We start from the raw sequence: 23093 nt of genomic DNA on the forward strand, positions 1-23093 counted from the left end.
GAGGGATTGTTTGTTTTTGTTGTTGTTGGCTGTTAAACTATGGAAGGAAATTTGAACCTAAGCAACTCTATTAGATTCTCCCTCTGTGTAAAGTGTGTGTGTGTGTGTTTGTGGGGGTGTGTGTGTGTATTATACACACACGTACACTACACATACTACATATACACATCACACACATATACATTATAGTGAGAGTGGGAGAAAGATGGGTTAATTAAGTCCTTCATGTGAGTTCTTACTGGGATCCAAGTCTGAAAGCAAACCCATGGAACCCACTAAGCAGCTCTGAAAGCAGGCTAGTTCTGGGATGGCCCTGAGGAAGATCCCGGGGAAGGCCCACTCATAAGGAAACTTGAACATTTATCCCATCTGGAGGCTTTCTGAATGAGCCCAAACCAATATCTGCTGCTGTCTTGCCTGCCCAGAACAGGCTTGGTTTTGACCAGAGAAAGCAGTCACATTTCACTGCCTCTCATCCCGGCTTCCCTAGGTGAAAATGACAGAGGTGTGGGGAGGGCATTGCCGCCAGTATATATGTAACGACATAGGCTGGTCTCGTCTTTGAGTCAGGCCACCTCAGGGTCAGGCTGAATTCCGGACCAACACTCCACAGAAGGGACAAAGAGCACGTCACTCCGCAGACTAGCCCGCCCCCAGAGTTAGAATGACTTCTCTGCCCCGGCGTAGGCGCTGCTCTAAAGCTGTGCTCTCATTGACACATATTTTTCTCAAAAGCAGAAGATAATTTTAAAAACATAACCTTTGGTTAAAGAAGCCATTTTATGGGGAAGACGATAAATATTCCCGTTGTCAAGTTGTAAAGAAAGTTTTCGAGAACTGCAAATGGTTTCCACGTGAAGAAATTTGCAGTATCAATAGGCTGTTGATATTGGGTTGGTAACAGTCCAAATCAGTTGATTTTACTCTCTGTTGAGCATCTACTGAAGATGTTTAAGTAGAAAGGTATTATAATCATGGTGTTTCAAAAGATTGATTTGGTATCAGTGCATATGGGAAGAGGCAGATAGACCCATTTTAAAAGTCTAGGACAGCTCTGGGAATAGAAAGATAAATATCTGAGAGACATTACCAAGCAAAAGGAAAACGTTAGGAGCTTCACATCTGCAAGGGGCAGAGAGAAGGAAAATGTCATGTCAGGTTGAATGTAGCATTCTCAGCTGAGAATGACTGAGGCTGCTATTCTCTGAGGCGTTTGTCGATAATCCCATTACTTAGGAAACTTAAAAATATACCACAAAAACTAAAACAGCAAGTCTAGGCAAACATGCAATCCAAATTAAAGACGAACAAGTAGATAAACCTCAGATAAGGGCATCCCATCAGTGAAAGCGCGGTAGGTCCTCAGGAGAGCCTGAGGACATCTGTCCTTTCCAGCGAGAGTCCTTTGTAAAGGGGGGCCAGGCAGGAGCAGGATGGCATGTGCTGTGTGTTAGGAATTTGAAACCATGAGGCTAAGGCCAGAGGAATGCAATGGAGGGCATGAAGTTGATGTACTATTCAAATTCCCTGGAGCCTATTGCATTGTACATTCAAAAAGCTAATAAAAGAAAACTGCCTCTCAAATCTACAAGCTGGGCAGGGTTAGTTCACCACTAAGGCCAAGCAACATTCAATTGAGCCACACAGTTGCAAATAAGCAGAGAATCTGCCCAGAGGCATATCTAGTAGTTGGAAAGGGCTTTTGAAGACCTGGAGTCAGAGCGATTCAGAGGCTAGGCGGCCATTCGTTGGTGCACTGGTTTCCCTTCGCCAAGGTAAAGAAGAGTTAGCCTGATGCGTATGGGAGCACCTGCTAGTCGTCTTGGAAGACTTACTTTCTTTCACTCCCTTAGTCAGAGTCCCCGGGTCGCTTTTTTAATGTCTTTCCTTTGTCTTGTTTTCATTTCTGTTGACATAGGTGCTAATCTGTGAAAAAGTTTTTACTCATCCACACTGAAAGGAAAAAAAAAATGATGTGGAGAATGTTTTAGAAAGCTTTATTCATTGCTTTTAAAGAACAGTCCTAGGCCGGGCGCGGTGGCTCGTGCCTATAATCCCAGCACTTTGGGAGGCCGAGGCGGGTGGATCACGAGGTAGGGAGTTTGAGACCAGCCTGGCCAAGATGGTGAAACCCGTCTCTACTAAAATTACAAAAACGAAAAAAACTTACCACAGTGGTGGGCGCCTGTAATCCCAGTTACTCTGGAAGCTGAGGCAGGAGAATCACTTAAACCTTGGAGGCAGAGGTTGCAGTGAGCCAAGATCGTGCCACTGCACTCTAGCCTGGGCAACAGCACAAGACTCTGTCTCAAAAAAAATAAATAAATATATACATAAATAAAGAACAGTCCTTTTGGCCGGGTGTGGTGGCTCCCTCCTGTAATCGCAATACTTTGGGAGGCCAAGGCAGGTGGATCACCTGAGGTCAGGAGTTTAAGACTAGCCTGACCAATATGGCGAAATCCCTTATCTACTAAAAATACAAAATGACCTGGGCGTGGTGGCGGGGGCCTGTAATCCCAGCTACTTGGGAGGCTGAGGGAGGAGGATTGCTTGGACCCGAGAGGCAGAGGTTGCAGTGAGCCGAGTGTCACTGCATTCCACCCTGGGCAACAGAGTGAGACTTGTCTCACAAAAAATAATAATAATAATAATAATAATAAACAGTTCTTTTGAAAGTACTCACCCTGAAGGTAGGTCCCGCCTCTCTGTGATATGTTTAAATGGCCTTATTTATGAAACGATGGGAGTAACAGGTAGTAGTTTTTAATTTAAAAACCCTGTGTTGATCCCTGATTTTTTTTTCGTGGTTTGTAAAATTGGCAAGTCAGGGAGCCACTCTCACCCCCACCTTAGGTTCCTCATGAAAACCTCGCTTTCTTTAAACCTTCTTCAGCACCTCATGTTCTCCAGTGAGGAGATCCACCCAAGGCTTCCTTCCAGTATGACTCTGTGCTGCCTACTGTGCCTCAGCCGGGCCCCTGCACCCCCTGACACCTTGCTCCGCAGCCCTCCTAGCCCCACCCGAGCCCCCCGCCGACTGCCTGATCCCACGTCTGTTCTGGGGCCTGGCCTGGTCCCCACCTGGGTGCAGCTCTTCCCCAGCTAAGCCAGCATGAACACAGCTCCCCTTCTGCTCACTCTGGTGAACGGTAGCCTCACAGGACCCTCATTTTTCATAGTTAAATTGTCACGTATGTGACCTCTGCTCACCCAGACTTCTCTTTGTTTTCACAATATCCTCATACTTTAGCTCGCACAGAAAGGCTGTTCTGAAACTGTTGGGTGCCGGGTTACATAGGAGCTCTGAGGACCCTGACACCGGAGCAGCCTTCCTTGTGCAAACACTTCAGCCCTGTTAGTGCCTGCACTTAGGTTCAACTACTCCTTGGAAGGCACAAATTCAGAACTTCCAGGGCTAACCTGTTAAGCTGGGCCACTAAGATCCCAGCTTAACCCTCTGTCATTCTAACTGTACTACCTGCAAAGGTTACTTGTATATTTATTTCCCAAAGAACCAAAGGCTAATAGGTGAGAGTCTGAACGCTCGGCTTCCTGGGCTGTATCTCCCTGCGCGCAGGGTCCTGTGATACAGAATGCCTGCCCAGCAGGGAACGGAACGTGTGGCAAAGCCAATGAAATAGCAAAGTTAGAGGTTGCAGAAATGCTTTCTACAGGAGAAAGGTGAAGTCTCTGCTTCAGATTGAATGAGGCTAGAAAATATAAACCAGCAAAAGGGTCAAAAAAGGGCAGAGGAGAATGAATCAGCAAGCTGCTTGCAGGCGGTGCCATCTATATACAGCCAGAGTTCCCAGCTTTAAATCAGGCACTGTGATCTGCAGGAGGGCTAATGGGCCTGGGGTCAGCTGCACAAAAGTTCCAGTGACGGTCCAGTCAAGAGACAGAGTGAGAGCCAGATCAAGTCAGCTACCCGCCTCATATTTTCATTTTCCATCTCCGAAAGGGGGGAAAATAGTACAATACAGAATTCTCCTGTGTAGAGGCATTCAAAAGAGCGTTATTTTTTTTAACCCAATAGCACGTTCTTCACATCATACTATGAGATGTGTAATGTGCTGCAAGACTTATACCAAATGTAACGACAGAACTTTAGGCTGGTTTTGTCAATAATTCTGTAACTCTGCGCTGCTTGCTCCATAAATAAACCAGTGCATGTTTGTTTCTTCAAGAGCAGTAATTTCTTCAAAAAAGTGATGACAGCAATAAACTCTGTTGGATTTCTTTCATTTATGCCTTCCTTTGCTAGGGGCATTTGGGTTGGCGGGGAGGACATCTTCAGCTCTGCCTTTTGTGAGTCTGAACAATGATTGCACTTAATGGTGCATTTGCTTCCTCTGCGTCTCCATCCCTGGCTTCTCCCTCCTGAGTGCCCGTTCCTGCCGCTGGCTGAGCAGCGTGGCAGGTTGTCAGATCACGTCAGTCAAACCCATGATCTGACCGATACTGTCCCCACGGAATTAATAGGATCAGTTCATCACCTGGCACTGAACAGACCTCTGTCCCTCGCCTTCCTCCTCTCTTTCTTCCCTCTTTCTACCATAACATTGTCCTGGCGGAGTCTTCTCTTTTTCACCTAGAATCTTCTCCTAATGACCAATCACATTTTTCAAAATGAATGTTTCACTAAAAACTCCCTATTTCATAAACAAGTGAAATTGGGAAAAAAAAAAAAAAAAGGAAAGAAAAAAAACACTTCTCTATCCCTTTATTCCAAAATATCACCTAAGTACCTTTTTTACACGTCACTCCTGTGTTGCCCCATGTTTTCACCTATGATTGTGATCCCCTGTCACTCTGTTCCTCCCCTGGTGACCTGTCTTTCTCTAACAGTGTTGTTTCTCTGTTAGTTCTGTGTCTGGGCTTATTGTAAGGAGGATGTTGATTCAGGTCTCCATCTCACTGGGAACTTTCAGTTAGTGAAGGAGTCTTAGAATCAATCTGAAATCCTTTAGTGTATTGTGGTCCCCAGGAAACCCCTAATTTCTCATCCAGAATTTTGCATTTTTTTTTCTTTCTTCAGACGACACTGTCATTTTTGAAATTTTCTCTGGTGCTGCCACAAATATAAAAGTCACAGAAATTCAATTCTTCAGTCAAATGTTGCTTCTGTGATGCATATTTATGAGCACAGAACAGCTTTTAAAAATGTATTTTAACACTCAAATTATAAGTTCCTCTTGTATTTGTCTGCTAAAAAGAGTAAGCGTGTAATAAAAAACAAATAATCATTAAATGTCAGGAAAGATTGCATCTCATTTCAGTGAACACAATAAATCGTCATGCAAGATATCCCCCATTCTTGCAATATCACTGTAGACAAAATGGGTTGTCATCACCACTGCCAGCATTCAAGCTCTAATTTACCATTATGAAGTATGTCAATCACTGAGAAATAGTCTTTAAAAGGTTCTTACTTTATTAATTTGTTGAGGATGTTTGAAGATACTAAAAGGATTTTTTACATATGCAAATACATACATGCACGTAAACATACTGTACTGTACTGCCACCGAGGGAGTAAGTCAGTAAATCTTTAAGAACCGATGTAACAGTGAATTAAATCTAGTCTGTAGAAAATATGAAGGAATACTAAGGAATTTAATATCAGCAAACATGTTCCCTTAGAAACAGCAAATTAGATGTGCAGGAGGATTTTGGTCACACTTCAAAGAATCATGTGTTGAGATGGAGAGCTGGTCTGTTTACTCGTGTTCTCACCGGTGAGGTTTTTCTATGTTAAACAGGTTTTTGATTACTTCAAAGCATGTTTGAAGTCCTCACTCTGCATAGCTCACTCACAAAGACAAATACTCCTCCAAATTTGTGCAACTAATATTGCTACACATTGTATTTATAAGTCAGAAGAAACTGCAGTTTCCTATTTAACACCAAGTTAATGCCCCTTGTATTTAGCTATGACAGTGAAGGTCGTCTGACAAACGTCACGTTTCCCACTGGAGTGGTCACAAACCTGCATGGGGACATGGACAAGGCCATCACAGTGGACATCGAGTCATCTAGTCGAGAAGAAGATGTCAGCATCACTTCAAATCTGTCCTCGATCGATTCTTTCTACACCATGGTTCAAGGTAAACATGAAAGCATCATTTTAAACGAATCATTTTAAAGTACCACCAGCACCCAGATAGGATGTGCCAACACCCAGTTTCCAAGATGAACCAGAAAAGGGAAGATGAAAATATAAACCTCTAGAAATATTGGTGACATAATCTACAGTGTATATGTAATATTTATTTACTTATATAGACATATTTTAAAACCACATATAAAATAATCTCTCAACCTTGGAATACTGTCTATTTCCATTCCCATGTATTAAAACAACTTCATTCCAGCCCTTCACATGCATCCTCAGACAATTTTTGCATCACCTAAGAGTTTTCCAGAGCAGGTCTTCTGACCACCATCTCAGTACAGTAGTTTGAGACATAGCACTTTTTGAATCCATATATGATGCAGTATTTTAATCAGCATATCATGGAAATTTTAAACCAAATTACAACTACACATTCATGTAATGCCTGGAATGTCCTTTTTTCATTCCATCTATAGTCATCTGGATGCCATATCTCCATAAAGGACCCTCCTTGCCATATTCCTTTCTAAATTTGAAAAAACCTGTCTACAATGACATTTGTAATTGTGAGTTCACAACTCTAAGAATAATTAGTAAATCTATATTCAACTTTAGACTCATTTTTTTTACCTGTTCCATGAAGTAATCTCTGTAACCATCTAAAACTGCTATTTCTAGAAGTCATTTCTTCCCCAAATGATCCTATATTATTTAAAAATTTTAAACTGAGGCAGTAGTCTACAATATGAGCTTTTTTGTATAAAATATAAAATGTCTTCCTTTATTGAAGTCAATTTCAGAGGGAACATTGCTTTCTATTTTTGGTATTCAAGGTATAGATATTAATCCTTTCAAAGGATCTTTGACAGGAGATGCAGGGATTGGGTGCAAGGGAGGGAAGTCTTCCAAGACCTTGGAGGTGTATACACCACCCTCCTGAGAGACCACATATGTGCCTCTTTACAAAATATTTATTTAGTGCACATCCCATGGAGGCTGAGCTCTCATTTCATCAGGCAAATGAGAAAAAGAAGTCTATTAAACTGGAGAAGGACTTCAAATTCCCCTAAAGTTTGCCTTTAATATTTAGCCAAACCTCTGACAGCATGAAATGCCAGGGATCAAAGTTGTCAAAGTCTTGTTTCTTTTTTTTTTTTTTTTTTTTACACAATCATCTATTTTATTTGAAAACATGTCTACACTGCATTAAGCACCAACACAGGTGTGACCAAGAAACCCACAGTCCTGTCCCCACAGGCACTGGGTCCAGTGTATGACTTGGGATGGACTGTTATTTTTCACAGTGAGGGGGGAAGAAAGGATAGGAAAGAAAAGATGGCCATTATCCCAACTCCTGTTGAGGAATCTGAACAATGAAAGTGAAAGTTATTTCAACTCATCCGACTCTTCTCATTCCCCTTCTCTCAATCAGAAATTTAGATCCCATCAAATGGGCACAACCGGCCAAGTATTTAATCCATATCTAATAGTTCATGTTTTGTGCTTCTCGTTCTTTAGATCAGTTAAGAAACAGCTACCAGATTGGTTATGATGGCTCCCTTAGAATTATCTATGCCAGCGGCCTGGACTCACACTACCAAACAGAGCCGCACGTTCTGGCCGGCACCGCTAATCCAACTGTCGCCAAAAGAAACATGACTCTGCCTGGTGAGAACGGCCAAAACTTGGTGGAGTGGAGATTCCGAAAAGAGCAAGCCCAAGGAAAAGTTAACGTCTTTGGTCGAAAGCTCAGGGTACGTACATGTCGTAGAGCAGGAGATAGCGGCAGCCCTCTGATTTGTGCAGATGACCCTGAGGGCAGGCTGCGTCTCCTGCTCACCCCGCTATGTCTACACCGAGTATGAGCACCACGCTCAGTGTGGTTCCAGTCCCACGTGGGCCTGTTCTGGCAGGTGCAGCTGGGGAGGCTGGAGGGAGGTCAGGTCGTGAGAGGGCCAAGAAAAAGCAGTAGGACACTAGAGAGAAAAGGAGACCGGGAGTGAAGGTAAAGCAATGGCCATGAAAACCAGCTCTAGACATCTTCCAGGTCACTTTCATAGGGCCGTGGTCCATTCCCAAAGTGGACTCCAGCTGCTGCTCTTCGTTCTGCTGAGCCCCAGACGCTGCTGCCACCTGCATCCCCTTTTGCTGCCTCTACTCACTGCTGCTTCCCAGAGCCCTGGGCCTTGGGCCACTGAAAACACAAGGCTAGTTCACAGGCCTCCCTTGCTCAGCTGTCCTGAAGCAGGGGTCACATGCACGCATGCACACAGCGTCACACCTGTTCTCAGATGCAGGACTTCATCAGAAGACACGAAGGCATGGATGACCGCTGTGCCCTGCACTCTGCACACCAAAGACACAGCACCTAACTAGAGTTCAAAAAAATTCGGTTCCAGATGAGGCTCTACTTTTTGCTAATAGTAAACCTTATGGGAGAATCAGAACATCTCTGAATCTGTTTCCTTATCTGTATCATGATATCTATATTATGATATAGATTATACATATCTAAATACCATAACAAGATAAGACTATAGAGAGAGAGAGAGAGAGCGCGCAATATTGCAGATAAATGAAATTTACCCTATACTACCTCTGTTTTACACCGTTGTTGTAAGAATCAGATGAGATAATGTGAAAGTACTTTGAAAACAGGCTGGGCGCGATGGCTCATGCCTATAATCCCAGCACTTTGGGAGGCCAAGGTAGGCGGATCACTTGAGGTCAGGAGTTCGATACCAGCCTGGGCAACATGGTGAAACCCCATCTCTACTAAAAATACGAAGATCAGCCAGGCGTGGTGGTGGGTGCCTGTAATCCCAGCTTCTCAGGAGGCTGAGGCAGGAGGATTGCTTGAACCCATGAGGCAGAGGTTGCAGTGAGTCGAGATCATGCCACTGCACTCCAGCCTGGGAGACAGAGCAAGATTCTGTCTCAAAAAGAAAAAAAAAAACAAGAAAAGAAAAGGCATGGTTATATATTCCCTGACCCACACCCAGATAGCCTCTTCTACTCACACACCAGATGGATAGGAAAGGGCTGTTGAGCTTGCTGGATAGTAAAATTTCACTGGCAAGAGGGAGGAGTGGGAAATACTTTGTCCGGAAACTGACCACATAACATATTGCCTGCTGTTCTTGGAGACAAGTTGTAAGTAAGCGTGCACTTTTTTTCTTTGTAATACTGCTTTGCAAGACATAAAAAGAACTTAGGAAGATGAGAGGGAAAGAGAGGAAACCCAATCTGAAGTCCCTGGTTCTCTGCCTAATCCTAAATGAAGAAAACGCCTCACTTGAGGAAGGAAGAGCCCAGTGCCCACAGGCATGGGTGTTACTTTCTTTCTAAATGGCAGAGCCACAATGCCTCAGCAAGACGTTTTAGAAAATACACTATTTTAAATGGCCTGTGCCATCCCACCGAAAGGAGATCTCCAGCTGATCTGTTTGATTGCTCTCAGAGAGACAATGCCAAGATCACAGGGGAGGGTTTCTTACTTTCAAGATAAGATTGGATGTGCCAGCTCTGACTGCTAATTTCATTCCTCTGTGGATTCTGAGAGAGAAATTCTAGGGAGAAAGTGATGATATGAAAATCTGGTTTAAGGACTGAGCCTGGAGTCTGCCAAAGTAGAAAAGAGGGGAGAGAAGAGAAAGACCTGAGCCCACCAAGACAGTGAGAATCAGCCCAAAGAGCCACCCGTTTCCCTTCCACTCTTGCCTGAGACACAGGATGCCTCCTCTCTTACGTTGCATTATTTCCTAGCAGAAAATTCTGTTCATTTTTAAGTTGTGGACCTAAATTTAGCTATGTGCCTGTCACATGGTGGGCACTCAAATATTTATCCAATAAATGAAAGAATGAGGAAAGCCAGCCTTACAATATGAATTCTCTCTAAAATTCATATTGCCATTGCATCTAGATCTTCCCAAGAGAGGGGCTATGTGAACAGCACATCCTTGCAAATGTTTGACTGCTATAAACCTAACACTAGAAATAACAGGTTAAATGGAAATAATAGAGATATCATTCTCTCTGTCTATACTGTGTGTGTGTGTGTGTGTGTGTGTGTGTGTGTTTCCTGTTTCTTTTGTTTGAGATGGAGTCTCCGTTTGTCACCCCTGGAATGCAGTGGCATGATCTTGGCTTACTGCAACCTCGTCTCCCGGGTTCAAGCGATTCTCATACCTCAGCCCACCAAGTAGCTAGGACTACAGACACACGCCACCATGCCCGGCTAATTTTTGTATTTTTAGTAGAGATGGGGTTTTACCATGTTTTGGCCAGGCTGGTCTTGAACTCGGGACTTCAAGTAATCTGCCCGCCTCGGCCTCCCAAAGTGCTGGGATTACAGTCATGAGCCACCACACCTAGCCATATATATATATAAGTTTAAAAAGTAAAAAAGGCAGGGAGTAGAAATGGAAAAATCATATAAGAAACCAGCAACGTGAAAAGCATTTCTGTGAAACAGTGCATTAAGGGACAGGCTGGACACAGCAGAAAATAACAAGCACAGGAGACCGTGATAGAGATGTAAGGAAGCAGAAGACACAACTATTCTGTACTTACTTGTTTGTAGCTCATTTTTTTAAAAAAAGACACATAGATAGCAGTTGCTTATCTGTGCCTTATAATATTTGGTAAATATTCCTAGGTTTTATCACTGCTGGATTGTAGAACCACCCTTCAATCAATTACAAAAAAAAATTGTCATGGTGTTCTAATATTAAAATTCATCTCCTAAAGCTGCCCAGATTCAGAAGCTTAGAGAAAAAAAAATTGTAGTGAATCATTTTTAAAAAGAAAATCTCAAAATTTGAAAGCCAAACGTGTGTTTAAAGGCATGCATAAATATGATAGCATATTTAAATCTCATTATGCCAGTCACATTTGGTAGTGGCCTATTTCTCACTTTAATCTGAGCGGCACAGCCTAGCGTGGGACTGCACAATGCACTTGGCACCTGCTGACGGAGCGGACACACAAAACAACCTGTAGCAAGTTGATGCTCTAACGGGGACACAAGAGAGTCTTGATATCGCCACCCAGTGTACTGGGAAACGAGCCTGCCCTTCCTCACTTCCCCCCATGACATCTTGGATAAATCAGTGTAATCCCCCCTGCTGGCGTCACTCCCTGGGAAAAGTGTGTTGCGTCATGTTCTTTTCAAGCATATTCCAGAGGGAAGATTATAGCTGCCCGCTCCCAACATCAAAGTGACGTTGTGATTAATTACAATCATGCTGGACATGATCTTTGAAAATGGAGATTTTTTTTCCATGCTTACTTAAAAGAAGTATACATCACAAAGGAATTCATGGTGATCTCTTATTCATACACAACAAATGAATTCATTTTTATATAGCTGGAGGTGTAGCAGTGATCTGAGATAGGGTTTCACTTTTAGATTGTCATTTAAGTGTGTGTGTGTGTGTGTGTGTGTGTGTGTGTGTGTGTGTGTGTGTGTATAAATAATTTTTTTTTCTTGAGACAGGGTCTTGCTGGGATGCCCAGGCTGGAGTGCAGTAGTGTGCTCTTGGCTCACTGCAGCCTCAACTTCGCAGGCTCAAGTGATCCTCCCACCCCAGGCTCCCAAGTAGCTGGGACTACACTACAGGCACGCATCCCCACACCTGGCCAATGTTTGTATTTTTGTAGAGACAGGGTTTCACCACGTTGCCCAGGCTGGTCTCAAACTGCTGACCTTAACTGATCTGCCCGCCTCCGCCTCCCAAAATCTTGGAATTACAGACATGAGCCACCCCTCCTGGTCTTAACCTGATATTTTTAATAATAATTAAAAATATTTATTAAAAGGCTACCAGAAGACCAGATACAGTGGTTTACACCTGTAGTCCCAACACTCTGGGAAGCTGAGGCAGGTGGATTGCCTAAGCCCAGGAGTTTGAGACCAGCCAGGGCAACATGGGGAGACCCCGTCTCTACTAAAAATACAAAAATTAGCCGGCTGTGGTGGCGCACGCCTGCAGTCTCAGCTACTCACGGGGCTGAGGTGGGAGGATCACTTGAGCCCAGACAGTCGAGGCTGCAGGGAGCCGAGATCACACTATGGCTCTCCAGCCTAGGTGTCCCAGCGAGACCCTGTCTCAGGAGAAAAAAAAAATCCACTGGAGCCTGAAATAATGCTGGCACTTTATGACTGTAACCAAAAAAAAGAAAAAAAAAAAGATTTGAAAAGTTGCCCTGGCATCAAAAAGATGTGGTGAAGCAAAACCATGTCCTGGAACACAGGTGCCCCTGTTCACAACACCCAAAGGAGAAAGTCCAGGCATGGGAAGGAGGGTGAAAAACATGAGATCTGTTAGTATCTTTTGAAATGTTCCACACTGAATAACAGAGAGCGGTGTCTGGAAACAGTAAGAATGGTTAAAGCCTTGGCTTGTGTTGGGAATTTGGGAAGAAACACAGCCACATTCGAAGTCATTCCTCATTACTTTGGTTTGAGGATACAGGACAGGCACAGCATCCAGTGTTTGTCTGGATAAAAGAAAAATCTGAACTTATGTCCAGATGGTGGGTCTCACTGCTTCCAGATGCTTGTCGAAGTCACACACAGTGATGGCATCATCTGACCTGCACCTGGGTGTTTCAGTGTCACCTAGCCACACTCACAAACCAAAGGTGCAAATCGGAAGCCAGGGCTGGGCACGGCGACTCATGCCTGTAATCCCAGCACTTTGGGAGGCTGAGGTGGGCGGATTATCTAAGGTCAGGAGTTCGAGACCAGCCTGGCCAACATGGTGAGACCCCGTCTCTACTAAAAATACAAAAATTAGCAAGGCCCGGTGGCACATGACTGTAATCCCAGCTACTCAGGAGGCTGAGGCAGGAGAATTGCTTGAACCTGGAGGAGGAGGTTGCAGTGAGCCAAGATCATGCTACTGCACTCCAACCTGGGTGACAGAGCGGGACTCCGTCAAAAAAAAAAAAAATCAGAAGTCCGAGCATAGAGGCCATGAAAAGATGGGGCTCCATGCCTGTCTCCCCACAGCAGCACGTCATACCCACTCTGTGGTCCAGATTTCCCATACTCCAACCAGAGGAAACTGCAGACACGAAGGAGGGTCCAGGAAGCAGTAAAGAATTAATACAAATTAAAATGAATGCCAAGGAAAATGCAAACACATGGGCAATAATAACATGGCAGCCCTGTCCCTGGAAGCTACAGTCAGTCTTTTGTAGTTCCTCCAAAACCCGGAATAATCTAAGGAAGAAAAAAGAGGGCAACTCTAAACATTCAGGGTATTTTTTCCTTTCAAAACACAATCACAGGCACTCAAGAGCCCTAAGAAAACCATATAAATTGTGCAAAACCTCTTCTTGAGGCATCCAAAACTGGAGTGCAGATATAAGCTGAACAACTTGATTCTGCCATTTATCAATTTGATATAAAACCTTTCTACAGGCTTCAAAATATATATTTGTAACATTAGCTGGTAGCTTCTTACCAGGGTACACAAAGCATTCTGCAAAGCTCAACTCATAAAGTTTCACAAAATTCACATCAGGCGGGGAGCAACTAATATGCAGACATTTCCGCATGGAGCTCAGAAAGCCTCCAGCTGGCTGGTCAGAGGCAAATAAAACTCACTGAAAGACAGAGCCTAAGGGATCTAGGCCAACCTCTTTATTTACAGATGGACAAAACAGATTCAGGGGGGTTGAAAGCTGAGGTCAGGCTGCTTCAGGTCTAGAGATCAGGCTTGGGAGTCCTGGGTTCCTCCCCAGCCACTGCCCCTGACAATCTGCTGTGACACAGTGTTGCGGGGTGTCTGCCCACATCAGCTGATAGAACTGAAAAGTTAAGATGTAATTTCTAGGCCAGGCACGGTGGCTCACGCCTGTAATCCCAGCACTTTGGGAGGCCAAGGCGGGCGGATCTCCTGAGGTCAGGAGTTCGAGATGAGCCTGGCCAACATGGTGAAACCCCGTCTCTACTAAAAATACAAAAATTAGATGGGTGTGGAGGCGGGCACCTGTAATCCCAGCTACTCAGGAGGCTGAGGCAGGAGAATGGTGTGAACCCGAGAGGCGGAGGCTGCAGTGAGCCAAGATCGTACCATGGCACTCCAGCCCGGACAGCAGAGCGAGAGTCCGTCTCAAAAAAAAAAAAAAAAAAAGGCAATTTCCCTCCAGGGCTCTTTCTGCCTTCTTGTTTTTTGTAAATCAGCTATCTGGGTGCTTCCTGCCCTCAACATCATTTCTTTTTAGCTTATCGAGCTACCATCCCCCGGACTTCACAATACTCTCCTTGAACAGCCAATTGGAAAAGTTTAAGCTTAAGGAGTATTTTTGCATGGGACGTGTTTAATGTCAATGATAGAATGCAAAAGGTAGTTTTATTCCAAATTTTACAAGTATATATGATGTATGTATATAGACATATATTTCTATATAAACATGTGAGTGGTTGTGTGTGTGTGTAAAATGGGTCAGCTGGATCTGTCCATTTTGAAGGTTCTAGCTGGAATACAGCTATATAAAATTAAGATTTTCCCATTTAATTTGTAACAGTCCAAATAGTTAATGAGCATTTTGGAATATACAAGCCACCCCTCCCACAAAGGTGCTGTAGAAGACCAGAGAATGCATAGGCCGTGGTCTCTGCCCCTCAGAGGTTCCCAGCCTGCAAACGCTGGAGACTGTTTGTAAAGCAGAATTTAATCGGGACCACATTTCTAATTGCAATAGCGAATGCTGGGTTGTGTATGCCTCGGATCGCAGACAGTAACAGCCAGATTTAGTCCAAGGTTCTGGACGTGGCACTGAGCCACAGAGACTCTGTGACAACACATGGTGCTGAATTTGTCAAATAAGTACAATATTCAGATCATGTGTATGTGTTAGTGAAGGACTCTGAAGTCCCTGCCAGTTAACCAGCTCTTCTCCAAAGAAAGAGGCCTTCTGCAAAAATTGTGACGTCGCAGCACTGGGCCAAAAGCAATGATCTTGTTTATAACCTGCTGCTATTGAAACTCATTAATAATTTACAGTAATGTGAGTTCCAACTTCTACTTAACTGCTCTTCAAAGGGCTAGAGTCACATTAACCACTGTGTTTTATTTAATGTAGCCATGATTAATTTACTAAGCAATTATTTTCCAGTGTCTTTGGGGGAGGAGCTTTGAGTCATATGAATAGGTGTCATGTTTACCACCTTTAGATTTCCTGAACAAACTTTAAAGCAAATACATTTTGGTATTTTTCTTATCAGTTGCTTTAGTTTACAAAATTTAACTGAAATGGTTTTGAACAAATGCCAGGCTGTCTTTCTGCTTAATAAAACATTTTAAAAGAGCAGTTAATCTACTGCCTTGCACTTGTACCCAAGAAGTTGCTAAATTAATTTACTGACAAAGAGAATCAATCATCATAAATGGTGTTTAAACAATACTGGGGACTCCGGTGTTGGAATAACGTGATTTATTTTATCATCTTGTTGGTGTTGTAACAGGTTAATGGCAGAAACCTCCTTTCGGTTGACTTTGATCGAACAACAAAGACAGAAAAGATCTATGACGACCACCGTAAATTTCTACTGAGGATCGCCTACGACACGTCTGGGCACCCGACTCTCTGGCTGCCAAGCAGCAAGCTGATGGCCGTCAATGTCACCTATTCATCCACAGGTCAAATCGCCAGCATCCAGCGAGGCACCACTAGCGAGAAAGTAGATTATGACGGACAGGGGAGGATTGTATCTCGGGTCTTTGCTGATGGTAAAACATGGAGTTACACATATTTAGAAAAGGTATGCCTGCAAACTAAGCTCAACAATAGGGAAAGGATAATTCACATTTTTCAGCCATCATCTAGAGCACTAAGGGGGAAAGAAACAGTGGCACATGACTGAGTTCCTTTTATTATTCGAAGTATCAATACAGAAGTCACATGAGCACAGCAATGATGAATTTCTGCATTAGCAAAGTAGTTTCTCCTTAGTTAAGTTCTACTGTCTGAGACCCTTTTAAGTGATTTATGATGTAAACAAACAAGCATTAACATTGTCCACCTGCCAAGCTTACACACTGACAACATTCACAAATTAGACCTTGAGCATGTAAGTCGCTTGTAAATGATTTTCGTGCTAGCTCTTTCATTTAAGAGAGAGCCTTACATTAGCACAGTTAAAGCTGTCAGCTTTGTGTTGTTCCTGGCAGAACTTCAACATAATCATAAAAAGCATGTAGATCCTAGTTATGCATTATTAACCAAAAGAGGCGATTTTCTTAGAAAGCCACACTTTTGTATACTGTGTGGCATCTTTCCTTTCTTCTACATATAAAAAGTAAGCATCCTAGATTAGGCTGTTTCCCACTCTCGAGAACTTTTCACAGTATCAAAAATGGAGACTTAGAGTTACACGTGTGCAAAATGTATGCTGTGTGGCTTGGGGTATTGACTGGGTCAGAGGAAATGAAAGTAAAAGAAAGGGAAGAAAAAGGCAAGAACAATCTCGCTGTAATTCCTCTCTTAAGAAATATAATCCACCAAAGAGCATATTCATGGAATGTTTCATTTGCCTTTGAGACAAACGTTCGCCCTAAAAAATGATTCTGTGTTGAGTTCTGGTAGCTCTCAGACCCCAGAGCATGGCACCACCAGTTACCCAGCAGCATGTGCTACACACTCTACTCGGCAGTTACTGCTCCACCCCTCCTGACTCAAACGTTGCACAGAAGAACTCTTGTCACCCAGATAAATCAAATCACATCCATGTTGTCACTGTGCTCCCCTCACACAATCTTTTTCTTCACTGGAGGTGCCATGGGGAATGACTCAGTCTAAACCTAACCCCCTGAACCCTGAGCTATCCCACCTGATTCCAGCCGGTGACGGCACAGGCTACTCTTCCTGAGAACCAGTTTCAGTTCCAGAGCTCACCTCTCTTACGGCAGCCCCCGACCTCTGGCATGCTTCCAGCTAGGACCCTCATGGCCAATCTGTCTCTTGCAAACCCACCTGTCTGCTCTCCTTAGAAGAGACTCACCCTTGAGACAATGAATCGAATCACACCTGTTAGATGACAAGCCCCTAAGGCAACGTTTCTAAGTGGGAGAGGATCACAGCTTCATTCTGGAGTTTCCCCAATTTAAATTAAGTGCATTACAGAGTAACAGAAATATACAAGCACAACCCTAAAAATGTATAGTAGTGATCATAATGGGACGGGGAAATGTTTAGAGGGAGCCCAGGAGCGTATCATTGAGAAGAGCCACTGTCACAGAATGACAGAGGCAGTGACCAAGATCACCTGCATGCATCCAGGAGCATCAGAAAAGACAACAGACAGATCTTTCTCATTGTCTCTCCCAAATCCCTAACATCCACCCAGACTTTCGATGTTCTTACTGGGATAGGTGCACTAAGCCAAAACTTACTCGTAGCAAAACAAGTAATATTTTACAGACTACCATCAAATATGACTTCAGATGATTCCAAAAGTAGGTATTAATTCCTGTGAATTCAGCAATAGTCCAAGCTTTCCTTGGAAGAATGCAAACTACTAGGAACAATTCTCAGGACATTTACTACACACCCTGCACGCAAAAATTGCCCCTAGGTCTGCCCAAAGAGGAGATTCTACCGAAGCTGAAGTCAGGCAAAGGAGAAGACCTCGCAGGGCTCCCAAGCCACACATCCTCCCTGTGCCAGTGTCGTTCCATGTGGCCCAACCGGGGTTAGAGGAAGCTTCCTCAGAGGGAAGAGCCACCCACAGCCCTGTGCTACTGCTGAGCTTGACTTAACCGGCCTGGGATGACCTTCTCTCACGTTTGTTGGCCTAATAAATGACTGTCATTTTGTCTTTCTGCGGTGGCTCATGAAATAGGCAGAGTTCATTTTAATATATTTACTCATTTCATAATTTACCTCCAACACAGTATGAAGTCCAGAAACCATTCTTACTGTTCCTGAGACACAAATCGGATTTGATATCCACAGAAAGAAATGGAGATTTTGTTGTCAGTACAGATGCCTTATAACAATTTAGCTGTATGTGTATATAGAATATTTCTACTAAGGGCATTTCTAGCTCTCATTCACCATGTGATTAATTTCACAATATTTTTTGGTGTTGATGCTTCGTGTATACTTTATCCATTTTTGGCTAATTTTATGTCTTTATAAAATAATATTGTGAATGCTTTGCCCTTCCGCCAAGTACACTAGAAATCAAACATGATTTGAGTGGTTCTTCAGTCAAGTGAGGGGGGGAAAGCCACCTTACTAAATAATTGCTAATTATGGATGGAACTGCATTCCCCATATGCTATTTTCTCCTCAAAATATTGTGTGTAAAGCAGCTTTGATCATGCCTGTATTATGACTAATCCAGATCCATTGACAATCTGCTGGTTGGCTCTGAATGTCTGGGAAAAGAATGGTACCATCCGTCGTGACAGGCAGCACGTTGTGAATCTTGAGCCGCTAATTGCAGAACCCCTCACAATTAAGCATCCAAGCAAATTAGGCAGAGAAACGTTAACAACACACAAGGTCAAGGATAACTCAGTTAAAATGAAGATCATTTTCTCTAGTGGAATGTTTCTGTGCATTTGTGGTCACTAAATCTGCTTTTGCGTCTCCTGTTCACAAACACTGGGTAACAGAATGTTCTCTCTTTACAGTCCATGGTTCTTCTGCTTCATAGCCAGCGGCAGTATATCTTCGAATACGATATGTGGGACCGCCTGTCTGCCATCACCATGCCCAGTGTGGCTCGCCACACCATGCAGACCATCCGATCCATTGGCTACTACCGCAACATATACAACCCCCCGGAAAGCAACGCCTCCATCATCACGGACTACAACGAGGAGGGGCTGCTTCTGCAGACGGCTTTCTTGGGTACAAGTCGGAGGGTCTTATTCAAATACAGAAGGCAGACCAGACTCTCAGAAATTTTATATGATAGTACAAGAGTCAGTTTTACCTATGATGAAACAGCAGGAGTCCTAAAGACAGTAAACCTCCAGAGTGATGGTTTTATTTGCACCATTAGATACAGGCAAATTGGTCCCCTGATTGACAGGCAGATTTTCCGCTTCAGTGAAGATGGGATGGTAAATGCAAGATTTGACTATAGCTATGACAACAGCTTTCGAGTGACCAGCATGCAGGGTGTGATCAATGAAACTCCACTGCCTATTGATCTCTATCAGTTTGATGACATTTCTGGCAAAGTTGAGCAGTTTGGAAAATTTGGAGTTATATATTATGATATTAACCAGATCATTTCCACAGCTGTAATGACCTACACGAAGCACTTTGATGCTCATGGCCGTATCAAGGAAATTCAGTATGAGATATTCAGGTCGCTCATGTACTGGATTACAATTCAATATGATAACATGGGTCGGGTAACCAAGAGAGAAATTAAAATAGGGCCCTTTGCCAACACCACCAAATATGCTTATGAATATGATGTTGATGGACAGCTCCAAACAGTTTACCTCAATGAAAAGATAATGTGGCGGTACAACTATGATCTGAATGGAAACCTCCATTTATTGAACCCAAGTAACAGTGCACGTCTGACACCCCTTCGCTATGACCTGCGAGACAGAATCACTCGCCTGGGTGATGTTCAGTATCGGCTGGATGAAGATGGTTTCCTACGTCAAAGAGGCACGGAAATCTTTGAATACAGCTCCAAGGGGCTTCTAACTCGAGTTTACAGTAAAGGCAGTGGCTGGACAGTGATCTACCGTTACGATGGCCTGGGAAGGCGTGTTTCTAGCAAAACCAGTCTAGGACAGCACCTGCAGTTTTTTTATGCTGACCTAACTTATCCCACTAGGATTACTCATGTCTACAACCATTCAAGTTCAGAAATTACATCCCTGTATTACGATCTCCAAGGCCATCTTTTTGCCATGGAAATCAGCAGTGGGGATGAATTCTACATTGCGTCGGATAACACGGGGACACCACTGGCTGTGTTCAGTAGCAATGGGTTTATGCTGAAACAGATTCAGTACACTGCATACGGTGAAATCTATTTTGACTCCAATATTGACTTTCAACTGGTCATTGGATTTCATGGTGGCCTGTATGACCCACTCACCAAATTAATCCACTTTGGAGAAAGAGATTATGACATTTTGGCAGGACGGTGGACAACACCTGACATAGAAATCTGGAAAAGAATTGGGAAGGACCCAGCTCCTTTTAACTTGTACATGTTTAGGAATAACAACCCTGCAAGCAAAATCCATGACGTGAAAGATTACATCACAGGTAAGCATTTTGATTCTTTTCCAAGTGCTGGAGGACTACCATCATTAGATTAATACACAAAATAACTGGAAATGGTTTTTTAAAAAACTTCATACTTTGCTCAAGCAAAGTCACATGGCTGACCTTTTAATGCGTTTATTTCTCTATGGAACCATAGAGAAATCACAAAGGGAAAATGAGACATAGTTACTTGCTATTCTGCCTGCCAGTGCCCAAGGCCACAAGTTTTTGAAATGACATGAACTCCAGTCATTTAAAGAAGGGGAACATGGGGAAGCAAAAAACATGATGAACACAGAGTCCCAAAATTGGAGTTCCAATCTCAGCTGCTCTCCCACAAGCTGTGTAGCTCTGTAAGCCACATGTTTTTTGAGTTTCCATTTCCTTAACTATAAAATTGGGATAATAGTGCCTAACTTAGGGCACAAAGATAATACCTGAAATTCCACAATAAATAGTAACTACCTTACGAATATGTCATTTTGGGTTTTTTAAATACATGTGTGAAGTTCTCATAGAGATGATTAACGTGAAACATAACACAGGGTGACACCATTTCATCCCTGGGAGGTGTTTAATTCCTGCTTCACCACCATCTCCTCAGGACAGTCACGAAGCCATTTCTCCCATCAGTTGCTTAGACAGTGGATCCTGTGTCTGGTCTCACTTCTGTCTCTTACATCACTGTCTTCATTGCCAGTGCAGTTCTTGCATGGTGACAATACTAATAGGCATACTAATTTTTCCACAAATGTGGGATAACTTTCAGGGTACAGATTTAAGATCTTTCCAAGTTTACTGCATGTTACTTTTTTAGTTATGCAAGATGTAGAACATCAGATCCCACTATTGCCACCATGGAACCACCAGCATGTGAAACAGACAATGTCCTTGCAAGCTCTACTCTAGTTCCCTTTAGTGAGCTGACTTCTTCACTCAACCTCTACTCCAAGAATTCTGAATCCTGCTGCTCCTACCTTCCATTCCTGATATACAGCACCATCATTAACCCCTCTACCACATTTATATTTCCAGGAGGAAGGTTCTTTCCTGTTGTCTATTTTTGGGCTCGGTTTAAGGTATTTCTGTTTGGTTTTGGCTTGTGTGAGATGCTCCTTTAGGCTGCCTCTTTTTCAGCTCAATATTTGAGGTGTACTGAGATGTCTGTTCTCTCAGTTCTCAAAACAGGCTCAACAGGTTGCCCCGTTCATTTCACATCTGCTTCCTACCTTTCCAGACTGCCTAAAGCATTTTATATCTCTTCCATGTGAACCAGCTGAAAGTCCCTTCTTTCTGCCTCCTGATTCAGCAGCACCCTTATTCTCATTCAGGGTTTTTCAGTACACATCTGCATTCAAATCCCATTATTTTGGCAGTACTCTTCAATACTCACGGCCCTCTGATTTTCACTGTTATGCAGACATTTTTCAGAGTAACAGAATTTTTGCCCCCAATACTCTAACATTTGGGAGAATTTTCTCCCAAAAATAAGGCCCTCCCACCCCCCAAACTCAGATACACTCTCATATACACACAAATTGTATCACTCTGCATCCTATGTGAACCACTTAGGATTTATTTCTCCGCACCACCACTACTACCACCCCATTTCCAATGGAAACAATACCAGTGGTTTTATAGCCATATGAGGCCTGGACGAAGGACCTGCCAACCTGGCAATGAGGTGGAGTCTGTGCCCTGGAGAAGGAAATGGGAATCAAGTGGCTCTCCATCATTTTGACAAGCAGTTTACCACTGGTTATTTAACGGGTGTTGACAGGGGCTGACTGCAAGGCTGGAAAGCCCCCAGCTCCTGAATTCATCCTCTCCTAGCAACGTGGACTGCAGGGAGTGCCATAGCAGCATTTTCCGAAAAACCTCAAAAGAGAGATGGAACAGCATAAAATATATTAGGTGAAATGCAATTTCAAATTTTCCAGCAATGTGCTTAATATATAAAATAATCGACACCCAACCGTACTCATAAAGCTGCAAGCCTGCTGAGTAGTTCTGTAACATTATAACCTCCAGAATAGAATAAAAGCCTTATTCTCAGCTTAATGGCTTTTGGAGTCACATGGCAATATTTTAAAATACCATCTTAAAGGTTTCCAGGTTCTTTCCCCAAAAAGTTTGTCTCCACCTGTGCACAGTGAGCCTTTGAAGTCATAGCTGATGGTAATCAGGACTTCTGTGCCCTTGGCCAGTTTTGCCAGCTTTCAGCATTCATCTTTGATTAAGAATCAACTGTTGATTTTAATACTCTCAATTTAGGGGTTTTATTAATAGAAAATGGGTTGTGGAAGTCCGCATATCCTTGGGCAATCGCTTTGGAGAGCTAACAACACACTTCTATTTGAGACCAGCCTTTACTAACTACAAAACAAATTTCATTTGTTTTCTGCAAGTTATATCTCTCTCCTGCTGCTATGCATTGTTCTTACCCTTGCTATCACTGTTACTAGCACAGGCTGCAACTTAGCAGGAATGACGGCTTACCCAGTCTGTCTGAGCATCTATTACTCTGCAATTTTCGTAGCATTTGCCATAGTTCTGCTGTGCAGTTTCCCATCTTCATATCTAAAAACAGAGTAGGTTTAGATTTGTAGGACGAAAGCAAACATGTGCTCTTTTTCAGACTATTAATTGTGAAATTGGATTTTCTTTTTATGGTAAGAATTTAAATGTATGAAAGGACAAAACTCCAACA

General features: G+C 43.2%; 1 protein-coding gene across 29 annotated transcripts in view; it reads left to right on the forward strand.

The window, feature by feature from the left end:
- The window catches only part of TENM3 (teneurin transmembrane protein 3), a 2750454-nt gene that overhangs the window by 2720882 nt on the left and 6479 nt on the right, over positions 1–23093 (forward strand). For all 29 annotated transcript variants that reach the window (XM_065545705.2, XM_045391898.3, XM_065545707.2 and 26 more), the window contains 4 exons: positions 5935–6110; positions 7637–7872; positions 15597–15893; positions 18772–20383. In XM_065545705.2, coding sequence (XP_065401777.1) covers positions 5935–6110; positions 7637–7872; positions 15597–15893; positions 18772–20383 — 2321 coding nt within the window. The remainder of the gene's footprint in view (positions 1–5934; positions 6111–7636; positions 7873–15596; positions 15894–18771; positions 20384–23093) is intronic.

The sequence above is a fragment of the Macaca fascicularis genome, chromosome 5, assembly GCF_037993035.2.
Source record: "Macaca fascicularis isolate 582-1 chromosome 5, T2T-MFA8v1.1".
Lineage (NCBI taxonomy): Eukaryota > Metazoa > Chordata > Mammalia > Primates > Cercopithecidae > Macaca > Macaca fascicularis.